General features: G+C 37.2%; 2 protein-coding genes across 12 annotated transcripts in view; one reads left to right on the top strand and one right to left on the bottom strand.

Moving 5' to 3' along the window:
• ANXA10 (annexin A10) overlaps positions 1-17,364 on the bottom strand; it is a 147,309-nt gene that overhangs the window by 4,118 nt on the left and 125,827 nt on the right. For all 6 annotated transcript variants that reach the window (XM_063638410.1, XM_063638412.1, XM_063638409.1 and 3 more), the window contains 4 exons: positions 5,509-5,562; positions 5,319-5,412; positions 3,977-4,072; positions 1,826-1,884 (listed from right to left, as the gene is read on the bottom strand). In XM_063638410.1, the coding sequence (XP_063494480.1) occupies positions 1,826-1,884; positions 3,977-4,072; positions 5,319-5,412; positions 5,509-5,562 (303 nt within the window). The remainder of the gene's footprint in view (positions 1-1,825; positions 1,885-3,976; positions 4,073-5,318; positions 5,413-5,508; positions 5,563-17,364) is intronic.
• The window catches only part of DDX60 (DExD/H-box helicase 60), a 200,900-nt gene that overhangs the window by 146,507 nt on the left and 37,029 nt on the right, over positions 1-17,364 (top strand). The window contains exons 40-41 of one of the 6 annotated variants that reach the window (XM_063638364.1): positions 11,018-11,147; positions 12,732-13,290. The exons of 4 other annotated variants lie outside the window; for them this stretch is intronic. The gene's annotated coding sequence lies outside the window, so the exon portion shown is untranslated. Of the gene's footprint in view, positions 1-11,017; positions 11,776-12,731; positions 13,291-17,364 lie in introns of those variants that run through there. One more of the 6 variants, XM_063638365.1, reaches the window with a different exon arrangement.

Below are 17,364 nucleotides of genomic sequence, written 5' to 3'. Positions count from 1 at the left end.
GTGTACTATTAGAATAAGTAGCCTTGAATTTGTGCATAATTGGAATCAAGGTAATTGTGATTATTTTCCCATAGTCATTCACAAGTGAAGCTTCATACTGTTGTTGTAATGGTTGGTTCTTTGAGAAAGAAACAATTAAAATCATCCTTTAGCATTTCCCAATACACTATTTCAAATAAATGTTTAACCAAATCAACTGTTTCTCCTAGAAAATAGAATAGGAGAGAAGCAAGACTGTGAGCATTGATCTTCCTTTTGTGTTCTGGGGTTACCCAGGTTCTTCCTTTGCATAAATGAGAAAATACACTGCAAAAGATATATAATAACATACTCCTGACTATTAACATATTTTCCCAGCATGCTGACTACTTTTAAGAAGTATATCTGTTAAATTTACTTTGAGGATAAAATTGATTATTAAAATTGCTGTATTATTGGATTATTTTTAATCATTTTCTTTGAGTTTTCAAGGCTACAACATGTGTATAATTATCTGTATGAGACTTTCTTTTTCTTTTCTTTTCTTTCTTTCTTTCTTTTTTTTTTTTTTTTTTTGAGACGGAGTCTCGCTCTGTCGCCCAGGCCGGAGTGCAGTGGCGCAATCGCGGCTCACTGCAAGCTCCACCTTCCGCGTTCAGGCCATTCTCCTGCCTCAGCCTCCCGAGTAGCTGGAACTACAGACGCCTGCAACCACACCCGGCTAATTTTTTGTAGTTTTAGTAGAGGCGGGGTTTCACCGTGTTAGCCAGGATGGTCTAGATCTCCTGACCTCGTGATCCACCCGCCTCGGCCTCCCAAAGTGCTGGGATTACAAGCAGGAGCCACTGCGCGCGGCCGAGACTTTCTTTTTCTGTTTCATGTAAATATGGATAAGGGGTGCATTATGTGATGCACTTAAATGTTTGTTTTTAAAAAAATGAATGCTCCAGGCTGGGTGCGGTGGCTCACGCCTGTAATCCTAGCACTTTGGGAGGCCAAGGCGGGCGGATCACGAGGTCAGGAGATCGAGACCATCCTGGCTAACACAGTGAAACCCCGTCTCTACTAAAAATACAAAACAAAATTAGCTGGGTGTGGTGGCGGGCGCCTGTAGTCCCAGCTACTCGGGAGGCTGAGGCAGGAGAATGGCATGAACCCGGGAGGTGAGCTTGCAATGAGCCGAGATCGCACCACTGCATTCCAGCCTGGGCAGCAGAGCAAGACTCCGTCTCAAAAAAAAAAAAAAAAAAAAAAAAAAAGAATCCTCCAAAGTATGTGTGACTGAATAACACACTGAAGTATGAAAAACATTCCCATTTAATTACAAAAGTAGATTTAGAGTTTATGGTTTTATGGTTTTCTAGTTATCACTTTAAATACTTTTTGAAAATAGCACAATGTTTAAAAATATCCATTGACATAATTTCGTGTATTGAAGCGTCATGAATGTGGTAATTTCTTGCTGAGAGTTTGTAATATTTTGACATTTTCTGCTTAATGCCATATGTTTTATACTTGCATGAGTCTGATGTGGGGGTCTTTGGAAACATACAAAAACATTTGAATTTACCAGTTTCTGCAGATATTAAATAATCTCTAAAGTGCACAGGGAGATACACCCCAAATATGGTTCCCTAAATTTGATACAGAAAGCAGAACATTATTTTTATCTGACATGTCTTATTTTTGGTGTCTAAACCATTTTTTTTTCACTTGGGTGTATTTTCTTTGTACATACGAGTTCAAAAATGGTAACGAACATTTAAATGATGGAAGTAAAATTAATCCTTTGAGAAAACAGACACAATTTCTGGAGAAATTTTAAAAATATATGAGTCTTACTTACATGAATTGCGCTGTATAATCTATAAGCAAAATAGGCTGGTTTGTCTCGAACACAGAGAACTAGGAGAAATCAGAGAGAGAAGAAACATTGAGAGTGAAAACATATATTTTCGTCAGAATTTGAGAAACAGTAACACTTTTCCTCTTACAATTCCTACATTGTATTACAATGTCAACACTTATAATAATGGTAACACTATAAGCCACCGGAAAAAAATATAAAGCAACATTATAATGAGTCATGCAGATTTTCACTTGGTCTATTTCTATCTGTTGGAACTCTTGTTAGTTCCTTCATGTAGCCTTAATGAAGAAAACTTTATCATCTTTAACTGAAAATTTAATCAATAGAGCTTCAAAGAGACCTAGGTTATTAACACTATTATAGATTATTATTATTATTGTAGGATTCAATATGATATAGCTCCCATGTAATTTGTTCATCTATTTGAATGCTATTTTTAGTAACTTATAGATTTGTGAGTGGACCTGAAATCTCTTAAGGGGAAACTATGGACCACAACTGGTCTAGACCAGTTCTAGAAGTTATCTAATAAAAACTGCTGAGGCAGTAGAACAGCCTAGAGCCTGGTCAACAGTTACCCTGCTGGAAGTCAGTTGATGATCATAAACATTCAGCAGTGTTTATTTGATGAGGTTAACAAATTAATACATGAATAGGTAATGTATGAGAGGCTATAATTTCTAGCCAGAATGAAATCATCATAACAGTATTTCTCTGGTAGTTTAAGTAATTATTTTAGATTATGAGATTATACCCTCATCTTTTCTTTCATTTTTAATACACGAAACCTTCATAATCACTCTTGAGTCACTACTCCTTAAAAGTTCCTTGAAGGCAGCGAACTTTTGCTGTTTTTGTTGTTTCCTTGTTCTAGCTGCAGTGCCTAAGTCAGTGTCTAGAACAGTAGGTGCTCAATAAACGTCTGCTGAGTGAATAAATCCATTGAAATGTTTTCTGCCATTTCTAATGTCCACCACTTCCTCTCTTATGCCCACTGCTTTGTGGCAGGGGTCTATAGTGGAAAGAAAGCTATCTTGAGATTCAGATATTATGAGTTTTAGTCATAACTTTGTTGCTAATCAGCTAATAGGCTTGGAGGCAGTCACTTAATTTCTTTAGGCATTGTTTATAAAATGAAGGATTTTGATGTGATATATGGTTATTAAATTTTGTAGAGAATTTTCTGGAATAAATGTAACATTTTCAGAAAAAATACACAGTTATTAATAGTCATCTATTCCATACTATTTTAGGGGTTTCATCAAACTGTTTTCATGGAACCCTAGCTTGAGACTTCTTTACTAGATAAGCTACAAAAATTCCTTTATCTGTCAGCTCTCACGCCCACTTATGCCTCTGCCATTCAAGGATGGGAAATCACAATATTCATTTATTCAACTAGTATCTAAGTGATTACTTGACTATGCCTTCGAGGGAGATATTTCACAATGACCCCCTTTGGTCGTCCCTGAAATGTGTGCTGTCAACTTACCAGCACCGTATAAGACAAAGATAATTCTATTGCACAGGTAGCTCTATTGCAGTTTCTCTGGATAACTCGCCCTGTTTTGTCCTCTATGGAGGGATATCATTTCTTACTTAGGAAGGAGCAAGAGGTGTGCCACTATCACAATAGCCTGAGGAAAATCACTACTTGGTAAATCTGTTTTATGGTAGGATTTTCTCCTAAACCCAAATTTATTAGTAATGGTCACTAAAAAATCCTTTTCCTCCTAAAGAGAAGAAAACCACACTGTTAAGTATTTATTTATCAGCTCTTGAACAAGGCAATGGAAGTCAGTAAAGATAAAATGGATTGAACAGTGTGAGAAGCCAATTCAAAGAGAAAATATCTGAGAATGATGTGTTTTCTGGTATGAAAGTTGAACTAGCTGTTTGTTAGGGAAGGGTATCAGTTCGTTAAAGTTATCAGGTTGCCAGTTTAGTGCATTTTATTAGTAGCTGATGTACTCTTCCCCTATGGAGTTTATGTCCTTTTAAATAATAAAATTCAAGGGAAAATGACTCGATCAAGAGCTTACTCATGCATCTTTAGTTCAATCAGAGCCACTCAGCATTTATTGAGAAATAAAATGTCTGCTGTGCTTCAAATAATTTATTACTTACCAATTGCAACCAGCAGCTCCTGAAAGTATCCATCATAACATTCATTAATGGCATCTACCATGTCTTGCCCAGAAATATTTTGAAATTCCTGGAAAACTTTAACAAATTGATGCAATTCAAAGGAGATTTTGAAAATATTATAAATTTATCATACAAATATTAGATCATTACACATAGTAAAGATCCATATTTTCCATAAAATAATTAATTAAAAGTACTACTGCCATCAATTATGTTTGCTATAAATACCATTGAAACAAATACAAATACTCTTAGTAGAATCAGCATAAATCTTGAACTTCAAAGACCTGTTATTATTCTCTTCTTCTGGGGAACCAATGCCACCTCCAGTGGGACCCACTAACTCACTGCTGATTTAAATTGAGAGGAAGCACACAACAAGCCATTATTTATGGACCAGTTATTTAGGACATATATAATAGGCTTATGTCAACAGCAAACTTCCTACTAGAGCTTAAATATGAGAATTAAGTGTAAAAGTCCTCTCTGTGATGATTAAAATAGCAGTCAAAGTATCTATAAAGAATATTCTGAGAAATATGAAATCAACCTTATGAGTGTAGACTAGGGTTTACTAATTTAGAATTGTGTTAAATTAAGATTCCTTATTTCAAGAACTTAGTTATCTGACTATCCCAGGCAACTTTAGTTCTCATCCATTCTTACTGACAATTAGAAGCAAGAAGATGTCTTTTCATTATTATTATTAAGATTATCATTAAGACAGGTAATATCTCTTACTGACTTGTAAAGTCTAGATGTGGGATGGGGGTAGGGTAGGCCATCTGTTGAAAAATTTCAGCCATTTGCGTATTTTATATAGAAAAAAACAATTTTTTTTAATAAAAGAAAAAGACACTGTAGTTTAGGGAATGTCAAACTAAGGGCAAACTAACATGAGTGCACCCTCTAAGACCAATAAGATTCTATCGATATTGCAGAAATCATGACATCAATAATAATGACCTTGATGCAGTATTGACTGTTAAACTATATTTACTATACATTTTTGCAAGACAACATATAATATCCCTAAGAAGAAACAGCTAATATAGTTGAATAAATACTCCATCAAATACAGAGATTATTTTTAAAATGCTCAGTATTTGAAAATTATTGGAAAAAATATTAAGGAAATATTTATTCCTTAGTAATGTCATTAAATAGGCACATTTTATAAACAAAATTCAAAATAAGTACCTTTGAGATAACTGACTTTCCGCTATTTCCTCGTAATATTTCATGTTTGTTTCTAGTTAACCACCTTCTTTGTGTTATATAATCGGTCGAGTAGCTGGAAAGAAACCCAGTTAGTAATTACCCAGCCACAGCTGCTGGTAGCTCTTGTTGCACAGGATCATTTGCAGCATGGTTTTGTGCTCCCCCGTCTTCTGCTGACAGGCTTCCCATAGGACCTGGAACATTAGCCAGCAAAGAAGTAGCATCAGAACCACTCCAGCCCATTGTAACCAAGGTTCTTTGCAGTCAGTCTGAGAACTGGTTCTAGTTACCATTGCATCCTGAGCAGCCATTGCAGGGTCTGTATATCCTTCCTCTCTGGTCCCCTGTAAAGTAAGCACAGGTTTTCCATGTAAATGTTCTTAGTCAGCAACTCGTATTGGTTAGTGGGACTGAAATCCTTGAACCACCAAACATTCTGATTGTTCCCAAGGAACTTCTGTTATTATCTGGAGTAAGTGTTCATTTCCTGATTTCGTGAATACTTTAGAAGATAGTATATAAGGTTCTATCTTAAAATGTGCATTATTTTATTTTTCTTTTTCTTTGCAGCACTGGTAATATTTGAAAGACTTTTAGGCATTTTTCAGTTTTCCAAGTCTCTGTACAGTATCTTCTCCCTTATCAAACTGAGTATCCACTGCCTGACCATGGCAGTGGGTGTTAGAAATGAGTGTTAACATTGTTAGAGCAAAAATGCAGAGAAAGTCCATCTCTGACTTGCACAATAGGATTTATACAACAAAATAGTAATGAAATTCAGACATTGTGCAGTGAGAATATTTTGTAAATCTGTTTAACTCTCACTCCATTATCATTTAGAGAACAGACATGATCCAGTCGATCATTTCAAACAGGAGGGAAGGGGTGCTAACCAATGCAGGGTCCACTGATTCCTGAGGGTTATGAGGGCCAGTGGGGAGAAAGAGGTAGGGAGACATGTTATCAGTCTAATTAACTGTTTCTTTTGGGTCGAGATATAGAAGGGAGACTTTCTCCTTGCTCCAACTATGTTACAAGAACACTGAAAGTACAGTAGCTTCTGCTTCTACCATTTTTCTTTTTATTTTGAGATAGGGCCTTGCTCCATTGCACAGATTAGAATGTAGTGGCATGATCATAGTTCGCTGTAACCTTGACCTCCTGGACTCAAGCAATCCTCCTGCCTCAGCCTCCCGAGTAGCTTGGACTGCAGGCATGTGCCACTATGCGTGGCTAATTTTTTTTTTTTTTTTTTCTCAAAAAGAGGCTCTTGCCGTGTTGACAAGGCTGGTCTTGAACTCCTGGCCTCAAGTGATTCTTCCGTCTCAGCCTCTCAAAATGTTGGGGTTACAGGCATGAGCCACTGTGCCTAGCCCTGTCATCTTTTACGACACTGGGAAGTGTCCCAGTGTCCTAAAAGTGAATCCAATGAGACAGCAAGATTGGGCACAGGGAGGTCTTGAACACAACTTCCTTGAATAAACCTCAATCCCTAAATAGTATGAATGGGATCCCAAATTTCTTACCTGTTCCTGATGGAGGAACTTGCAATCTAGCTGAGAACCTGTGGGGAAGCTTGCCAGATTGAATTGTTTATGATCATGGCAGGGACAGTGTTCCAGCAGCCAAGGGCTACAGGATAGACCACATTGACTTGAAGTATGTGGGAGACACAGCTAGACCTTTAGGGGAGTCTTCAGCTCCCGTGAGAGTAAAGGTGAGGCTAAATCATCATGAAAGGTTTCTCTGACCAAACTGGTCAGTTTGGCTCTGACCAAAGTAAGACAGAGAAAAGATCATAAATTAAATCAGTGGCTTATCTTGGCAGCTAACACTGATAAATGCCCATATGCTGGTCATTGACACCTCATATGTTCAATGTCCAGAATTGCCAAGAATTGCTATTCCATAGTCAATATGCAATATCTTGATCTAAGGACACAGCGGTGACCTTCCTGTTGCCAAGATAGTTCATTAACCACATACACACATCTCTCTACCAATTGCCTTCTTGGAAAGAAAGGAGGAGGATGGCCAGAAATTTGAGTGTCAAATACTTAACCCAATAAAAGTATGAATGAGATTGAACATGCACCCACATTCACTATTCAAAGTATCACATAGATGAAATTTGCCATTTTAGATTAAATATTAGGTCTGTTTTCCTTGATAAAAAGCTAGAGGCATATGAGAAAGTGCAATTTATTCACAAAGAAATAAGTAAGCTACCATTTGTGCATAAATTTATAGCCCTGGAACATTTAATGTTTAATCATAACTCAAAAGTTGTATGTTCCCTAAAGATGAACAACTGATGAGAAATAGGCATGAGTTTGTCAGTCACATTTCTTCTTGCTCAATTTCCTTTGCTTAAAATACCAAGAGACTAAGACTGCACATATGCAATTCTTATTTTGAAATCTGTGTATTAAATTAAAGGAGTGAATAATGTTATTGAGTGGTAGGACTATGGGTGTTATTTTCAAATCATGGAAATGTTGAGGTGCAGGTACCTTAGGAGTTCCACCTCATATTTTGGAGATAAAAATTAGAGATATTAAGTGAATTGCCCAAGGTCTGATTGTTAGAGAAGAATGTGTATTAAATATCAGTGGCATTTCTGACTCTGAGGTCTGGTTACCATACTCTTCCCTTAGCCTAAATAACTTATTTTTACATAATATGCTCTGGCTCCCTTTCCAATTCTCTCTTATGATCTTAATTTATACCAAGCAACAAATAATTGGAAGCAATTAATATGCTATATCTTCTGTGACTATATGCCATTTATTTAATAACATACATTTGTGGTAATTCTTATTCTTCATCTTATTGAATCGATCAGTAGGATTTGGTATAATTGACACTCTCTTCTTCTTGCTATACTTTCATCACTTGGCTTCCAGGATCCTGCAATCTATTTCATTTTATTGGTTACTCCTCAGTCTGGTGAACCGGTTTCTCTTCTTTTCAATCTCTTAACTTTGGAAGGTCCAAGTAGTCAGTGTTTGATCATCTTTTTGTCTGTATTTACATTTCTTCTCTTGATAATGTTATCTACTCATGTGGCTTTAAATTCCATCTATATTGTAATGATACCCATTTATCTTACCCATTTATTTATTTACATCTCTAGCAAAGATCTGTCATCTGAACTTCAGATATGTATATTCCAGTTGCCAATTCAGCATCTCCACTTGATTTTCTAATATACATATTAGGTTTAGCATGTTGAAAATCCAATGCCTTGACTCCCTCCACCTCAAACTCTTTCTATAGTCTCAGTCTTCCGCACTGCACTTCATCCTTTCTGTTGCTCGGACTAAGAAATTAAGAGTCACATTTGATTCTGTTTTCTTCGGCCTTTTCATAGCCCACATCCAATTCCTCAGGAAATAATATAGACACTGCCTTCCAAATGACACAGGATTTTTTTTCTGTGCGTTTTGCCAGTTGGAGACCTCTGTGGCTGGCAATGCTCCTGCCTGGGCCTTGCTCGCCCTGGGCTTGTGGCAGGAGGTACCCTGCCCATTCAGCCTGCTGGGCTGTGTTTGACTTGCAACCTGGCCTGGATCCCGTGGCCACTGTGACTGCACACTCAGCCTGCAGAGTGAGGGGATGTGTGAGGGAGTGAGCATGGGGACCAGCTGGCTCCTCCAATTGCTGGCACAGGTGCGGGCTCCATGTGGGGCTTGTGGCTGGACCAGGCATGTCACAAGTGACTCCCATGTCCAGACGAAGGGGAGATGGTGGTGCCTGAAAACTTGGAGACGCCAGGCGAATAGGGGCATGTTAACAGCTCTCTTAGTTCCACCATCCACAGCCTGACTAAAGGGGGCATGTGGAGCCAAGCAGCTACTTTTCCCATTGCTTGGTGAGTGGGAAGGGAGTGCTACAGGACTACAGCTCTATTCACACTTGCTGTTTGGCAGGTCCCAAGTTTTTGTCCCACATCAAAGGAGAATGAGGTTACACTGACAGCCAGCGGGTGAGCAAGGCGAAGAGTTTTATTGAGTGAGAAACAGCTCTCAGCAGAGAGGGAGACCCAAGTTGGGCAGCCCCCTTACCCAGTTGGGTAGTTACTCCCCCACCACCTGAAGGTGGGCAATCCCCTGCTCTGGCTGAGTCCAGCGTTTTTATGGGCTCAGAATGGGGGTGTATGTGCTGATTGGTTTGTTAGTACACAAAAGAAGCTAAAAAAAAGGCACCACTCAAAGATGGGCGCAACAGTGTAAAAAACCAATTAGGGAAGGGTAGGAATATGTAAAATAGGTGAAGGGTGGGGATCAACCAGAGGAAAGCACCTCACATGGGAAGAGAGGTTCCCAGTCCGGTCTGTGGATTTATCTGAGACTTGTAGATGGGCTTTCAGCTTTAAACTGTCTTTGGTGTGAAGGTTGGATTTCACCGCCCCTATCTGCCTTAAGATTTGTCTGTCTCCTGCTGCTATCTAAAATACATCCAGAAACTGGGCAATTGTCACCACTGCCAATGCTCTCCTATGGATCCAAGTTAATGTTACAGCTAGCTTTACTGCTGAAGCAGCCTCCTTATGGGCTTCTGTTTCTCCCTTTGTCTCCCTGTAGTCTTTTCTCAATATAGCAGCTATTGTGAATATTTCAAAGCATAAGACCACATTCCTTCACTAAAGACCCAGCAATGACTTACTTCTTACCCATTTCACTCAAAGGAAAAGCCAAGGTCCTTAAAATGGCTTCAGGATTTGATGTAATCTTACCACGTGCTGCTTCTCTGAATTCATTTACTATTATAGTACATTTCCTTTGCTTGCTCAGAGGCCACCAACTGGCCTTCTTGCTATCCCTCATACCCATTAGCTTTTTTTTACCTTACATTTTTCTCTAGCTATACTCTTTACTTGGAACATCCTATCACATTGATTTATTTGTTAACTCATTCTTTTATTCATATTTTTGCTCAGATCTCATCTTCTCAATGAGGCTTACTCTGATCAATCTATATAATATGGCAGGAGGGGCACAGGGGCTCACGTCTGTAATCCCAACACTTTGGGAGGCTGAGGCAGGTGGACCTCCTCAGGTCAGGAGTTCAAGACCAGTCTGGCCAACATGGTGAAGCCCCGTCTCTACTAAAAATACAAAAATTAGCCAGGCGTGGTGGCAGGTGCCTATAATCCCAGCTACTTGGGAGGCTGAGGCAGGAGAATCGCTTGAACCCAGGAGGCAGAAGTTGCAGTGAGCTGAGATTTTGCCATTGCACTCCAGCCTGGGTGACAAGAGTAAAACTCCATCTCAAAAAAAAGAAAAAAAAATATGGCAATCTACCCATTATGCTCAGCCCTACAATACTTCTCCCTGTTACTCTGTTCTGCCATATATTTCATCAACCTTCTAATATTTTATATAATCCACCTATTTATTAAATTTATGTTTAATTGTCCATATTCTCTTGCTAGAATGCAAACATCTTAAGGGCTGGGATCTTTACCTCTTCTGTTCACCAATAATTCCCAATTATCTAAAATCATGCTTGGCACATGGTAGGCATTCAGGAAATGTTAATTGGAAAAGTAAAGAAATAACTTTAGATAGCAGACTTCAAAGATGCATCAGTGGATGTGGGAAGATTTTCTGGATTATTGATATTTTCTTAGTGATCTTCAGCCTTTATAGCTAAGTAAGCTCCTGACTTTGCAAAGTTTGTGAGAAATACTTAAGAATTTTCTGCAACTTTACATATCTGAAATATTGTTTGGAAAGATAATTGTCTTGGACATTTAGCCTGAAATGGTGCCCATCTGTTTATTTTCCTATGCAGCTAATTGCCAAGAGCACTTTAAGCACACTGGTGGATTTAAACAATGTGAATAAGTAAGATTGTGATTTGGCTTTGACAAAGGCAGAGTCAAGCTGGCTTTGTCATATAAAGGGCCTGAGATGGCCACAAGGTATGTTTAATTGATGTAAATACCGGAAAATGGCATAAATGAGTACAGAATTTAGTTTGCGGGCATGATAAACATGGGAAGGGAAGAAATGAAAGAACTAAGATGTGGGTGAAAATATTTAGAGGCGATGAGTTGATTACAGATGATTATTGAAAGCTGTCGGCCATAACACTCCCAGAGGCCTCATTGTACGAGTTCAAGAAACTGTCATAGGAGAATTCTGACAGCCAAGATAAGGAGTAAGTATCCAATTGGGTAGTTTCCATTCTTTCTCTTCCTGAAAATGTTTATCATCTCCAGTGTGATTTGCACATATTGATTAATCTCTAAGTGACTAATTTTTCATTATTTGACAGATAATTAGATCTTTCATAAATCTGTGTAATAAAAGCATGCAGGAAGCATTGTGAGCCAGTTTAATAATTGGCATTAGTTTTCAAGAAGAATGTGTTCCAGCTCAGTTGTTTCCTTATTGGAAATCATCCTGTCAGGAAACACTTTATAGATAAAGTAAAAGATCTTCTCTTCTGGAAAATATGACAATGATTTTTAACACTTGCCATTTCATAAAAGCCTAAGGCTCCTATGCTCCAATTACCCCAGTCTCTATTAATTCAAAAAAAAAAATGGGTGTGTCTGAATTTTAGTGATGTTAAAAATATGAAAACCATGGGTCATCTTCCCTTTGATCCTAAAAGTGAAGGTGCATAGGGAGGTAGAGGACTTGATTATAACAACCGAAGAATTGGAGAATATTTGTATTGGAAAGGAATTGAAAGAAGGATCAGCTTATATCCTTTAATTTACAGAGTAAAAACCTGAATCTTATAAAGGTTAAATGATAAATCCAAAGATACAAAACTGATGGGAGAGATTTGATTATACTACGGTGCCCCACAGTTATCCACTAGGAACTCACCAGCTCCAAATTTCACTTCCCGTTAGGAAGAAAACTCCATTTCTTTTTGTAAAATATCTAGACAGATTCTCTCTGAAATGGTGTACACCACAGACAATGATCAAGAGAAGTGATGGACTTTTACAATCCCATTATTAACTTTATATCTTTTCCAATTTTCTGAATTTACTGATCCAAATCCTAAGTCAGTGGTTCCAAACTGAGGGGTCATTAATGTAGAAGTGAGAAGCCAATAGAAAATCTTTGAACTATTTAACAGTCTACGAGAAGTCATACATTTTACGAACAGTATAAATTATCACGGAACTTCTGATTTTCAAATAAACTATTATTAAAGGACATTATATTAAGTTTTTAATAGTTTGTTACCTCCATTTTCTGTTGTGAGTTAAATAATCTTTATGAAATATGTATTATATTTTTAGAATTGTATTTTACATTGTAAGGAAAATGTGTATTTTACATTTTAAGGAAAATGTACTGTGAAACTTTATAAGTATATAATGTTAAAGTAAACTTTATTAATTTTCCTTGGCTTCTTATAAAATGTAAGTCTTGATTCACCCACACTTTTTGGTATTCTGTGTTGAAAGGAAAATTTTACTGTACTTAAATGCTATTCCAAGGTTAAATACTCATACATATATTTAATATCCCAATTCTAGAAATCAAATTTAAGAAGTAACACTTTTGGTGGAACCACAAATGGAAAAGATTCTTGGGTCCTGAATCATGGTTTGGAGAAGACCTTTATGCCTATTAGGAACCAAAAGCCTAAAACTCTAAACTTAAAACACAAGCAATAGAATGTTGATTCTGTCCTGTCTGCAGTATACAGGATTAGCTTTTTCTGTTAAAACTAGGAAATAAAGTTGTGTGTGGAAGCAATAAAAATCTGAGCTATTCATACATGTAATTCATAGAAATTTATAGGTGCTACATTTTTTGAAAAATTTAATGAAATATATAAGAAGGAAAATCAAAAATTCAAGTCGATATTTAAAAAAAAGTAATAGTTCATCCTGTACATTCATAATCCAAATTAGGTAAAAACCAGTGATAAAATATTGTGTGTTATTTTAAAATATATGTATATCTACACAAACAATATTATTGTATATACAAATACTCATGTACACACCCTATCATTAATAAAGCATCATTGTTTAATTAATTTTAGGAAAAAAATAACTACAATTGGGAATAAAATTGATTGCCCTATTACATCCAAAAAGTCACCATTCATTGATTATTTTTTCCCTTGTGATTTATTTTCCCTCATGTTTCATTTTTGGAACTTGTGTTTTCCCCTGAAATACAAGAATGTTTGCTTTATAAAAATACACTGTGATCCTAATTCTTAGATGTCAGTTATTTTAGGTGGTTTATAGCTCAACCTTTAAAGAGGTGCAGAAATGCTAAGAGGATTTGAGTTTTGATCGTTGACATTTTACCAAATAGAAGTAGAATTGGAGTGGAACCAAATGGGGTTGGAGGTAGGAGCAGTACAATCCAACAGCAGAGGTATAGTGCATCCAGGCCTGACTTCATGTCAGCCCTTTCATTAAGTAGACCTGTAATGTCAGGCACACCACTTAACCTCTCTAATCTTAAGTAAGTCTCCTCATCTCTACACAGAGGGGATATTGCCAGTTGGGTTTCCTGGGAAGATGACTTTGAGACGGAGATCAGCATACAGCCTGTTAATTATGGAATGTTCTTGGGATCAACACCTACGGGAGGGAGGGAACAGGAGCAGGATTTGACTGTGATGTAGTCTTAATGGAATTAAATAAAGTCCTTAGGAAAATAATTTCCTTCCTATTAAAGCAATAAAAACTTGTTTGATATTAGGATTTATAATGGTTTATAATGGAACTGTTGGCTTCACTCTGTTAGGGGCAATACCTGTGCCAAGAAGAATCTCTGAGTGGAAACTGTTGCTTTAATTTATATTATTGTAGCAACATTATTGTAAAATTACCTTTTAAATTGAGAAAAATTTTTAATTAAAATTAATCTTATAAAATGTAAAAGTTAGAAAATATTCAATTGGCATCTTGTCAAGTGAGATTATTTTAAAATAGTAATTATTATTGAAAATGTATTTTTCTACAAATGACTTCAACATCTGTTACAAATTAAAATGAGCTTATACCTACATTTTACCAGAAGCTTCAGTTTGTACTGTGAAAAACCAAATTATCTTTTCTCCACTGACATGGATAATCCTACAGATGAAAATCCTCAGAATAGGATGATTTACTGGGAGTGGTGACGTGGGAGTTTTATGAACTATGCAGCCAAACCACAGAAATCCAAATTAAACTAAACTAAACCAAAACCAAACACAACGAAGCAAATTCTTTGTTTATATATGCTTCCCTTTAGAAATTCTATGTGGGCCTAATATAGTCATCATCATCAGTTTTCTATTTATTGACAAATATGTCTTTACCATCTTCTGTTACCCATTTGTATTTCTTGGTTGCAATGTTCAATTCTCTTTCACAGCTCTGAAATACACTGGTTGGCCAGGCACGGTGGCTCACGCCTGTAATCCCAGCACTTTGGGAGGCCAAGGCGGGCGGATCAAGAGGTCAAAAGATTGAGACCAACCTGGCCAACATGGTGAAACCGCATCTCTACTAAAAATAAAAAAAAAATTAGCTAGGCTTGGTGGCGCGTGCCTGTAATCCCAGCTACTCCGGAGGCTGAGGTAGGAGAATCACTTTAACGCGGGAGGGGGAGGTTGCAGTGAGCCGAGATCGCATCATTGCACTCCAGCCTGGGCGACAAGAGCGAAACTCCGTTAAAAAAAGAAGAAGAAGAAGAAGAAGAAGAGATACACTAAATAAAGATTGTAAAACTTGTTTCAACTTCCTTGAAGACAAATAACTTCACTGCCTTTGATATTAAGTAGGCCTCCTTGAGTGAGGGTTTAGCCAATGATATTTGAGCAGAAATGGATATGCATTACAACAAGGCTCATAAACACTTCCATGAAGAAACCTCTATTCTCTTTCTGTTTCCCTGGGTTGAAGATAGACATGATAAACTTAAAAGCCAGTTGTAACGGTGGAAGGAGACTAAGTCCCTGGATCACTTCTTGGAAGGGAAATGCACTCTGATCGGTAGCACCTGTTCTGGTCTTCCTGTGAGCTTGAGAAATGGCATTTACTTTATGCTTTTAGACATCTATTACAAGAAAGAGATGAGCTCAGTAAATAACTGGCTAGTTTGCAAGCAGACACACAAGGGAGAAGAGAGAAAGTTTAGAAATTTTGTGCCTTGAAGAGTTAGAAAGAGAAACCACTTACTGATTCCAAGCAATGTAAGCTGAGACTCGAAGAGGCTTTGAAAAGTAAGGGTCTTTTATGACTCAGCCCTCTAGTAATACCTGGCCAGTTTACTTTCGGAGAGATCCTTCAAGGAAATGTTTTTGAGTTGTGAAAATAAAAAAGGCATAAATGAGGGAGTAAGGATGCAAAGAAAGTCATACTGGAGAAATATATCTAGGAAAGAACTTTGCATGTGGTTAAGTGGTAAATGGACCTAACCAAAAGCAAGTAGATCACAACTCTTCTAAGTTTTTAAGAGATCCTCATTTTCAAAGACATTACAAACCCAGATTAAAGAAACATTGATAACGTATGCTATAAACAAAACGTGAGGACTCTAAATTTGCCGAAGTTGAGCTGCTATGAAAGTGGTACAACCTCCAAGGATATAGAGAGGCTTCTCGACTTATAATGGGGTTACGTCCTGATAAATCCATTGTAAATTAAAATATCCCAAGTCAAAAATGCATTTAATACACCTAATCTATTGAACATCATAGCTTAGCCTAGCCTACCTTAAATGTGCTCAGAACACTTGCAGTAGCCTACAGCTAGGCAAAATTATCTAACACAAAGCCTATTTTACAATAAAGTGTGTTACATATCTCACATAATTTATGGAATATCAACTATTATGTGAAATTTGCAGCAGTTTTGCACCATCATAAAGTAGAACGGTTCCATGAAATAGATAAGTCAGACCATAAAAATTCAGGGACTGAGTACTGTCAGTTCTCCATAGCACCTCTTCAGATAAAGCCAACCAGGATAAAGGACAGGGAAGGACTTCTCAGAGTTTATCCACAGTAGCCACAGAAATGTTTAGATTAAAAACAAATCCAGGAACTCATAGAAGCAATTGGGACTGGAGGGGTTCAGAGAAAAGGATGAAAAAATAGACAATGATCTATCTGGCATTTTTATCTAGTGATTCTAACTCCTCACCTAAGAAGAGTGTGGGGCTCTGGGTTCCTGAGGGCCTTAGGCAGGATTCTCACTCTAGTCGCCTCCACCTGGATTATAGATCTTTCTCTTTCCTAGGTCCTACTCTTCCAGCTTTGTTCCCACTAAAAAGGCTTTCATGTATTCTTTTTTTAAAGGCATTGAAATCTTTTCTAATGTCATGTTCCCATGTACAAAATTCTATCGACTTCTTGGTTTTAGTGAAATTCTTTGGTGACTACTAATTCTTTGCTAACTACTATGCCTTTGATGTGTAAAGGAAAGGTCTGAGGGTTTAGAAACTCTTGTTTCATTTCAAACAAACACACACACACACACACACACACACACACACACACGAAACACAAAACCAAACCAAACCAAACCAAAATTCCGGCTTTTAAGACATTTTTCTCAGCTGTGGCCTTTGAGATTCTCTTTTAGAAATTAAGAGCAGAACGCTGACTCTCTTTCTCTTTGCATTCCTGAGTGCCTTTGCTAAACAGGATAACAGGCACATTGGAGAATATGTATACAATGTATTACAATGCTAATATGTGGAATATTTTCAAGAAATATTCATTAAATGGAAATACTTATATATCATTTAGTCAGTACAGAAACATAAATGATAAACTCTACTTTTAACTTGAAGTAGTGTTCCTTTTTGGTAATATATAACACCACAGAATTTTTATAGACTGCATTGAAGATCATATGCTGGCATTTAGAGTCTCTAGCAATCAAATTCGGGATTTCTACCTATTAGCTCTTTAGACAATCATAGAGCTAGCACTTTATACTTTTTGATTATTCTTTTCTGAAGTACTTATGAGAATATTTGTATGATAGTGTTTTGTTGTTATTAAATGAGAAAATTGTTTCTCCCCTCACACAGTACTAGGCACATTGTAGGAGCTCAGAAATGTTAGTGTGCACTAAGCCCATGTAGCAGTTTTAAAAATGAAATTATTTCTAAGGCCGGGCATGGTGGCTCACGCCTGTAATCCTAGCA

This window comes from Symphalangus syndactylus, chromosome 4 (genome assembly GCF_028878055.3).
Source record: "Symphalangus syndactylus isolate Jambi chromosome 4, NHGRI_mSymSyn1-v2.1_pri, whole genome shotgun sequence".
NCBI lineage: Eukaryota > Metazoa > Chordata > Mammalia > Primates > Hylobatidae > Symphalangus > Symphalangus syndactylus.
Note: the sequence above shows the minus strand (reverse complement) of the source record. Positions and strands in the feature narration are given on the sequence as shown.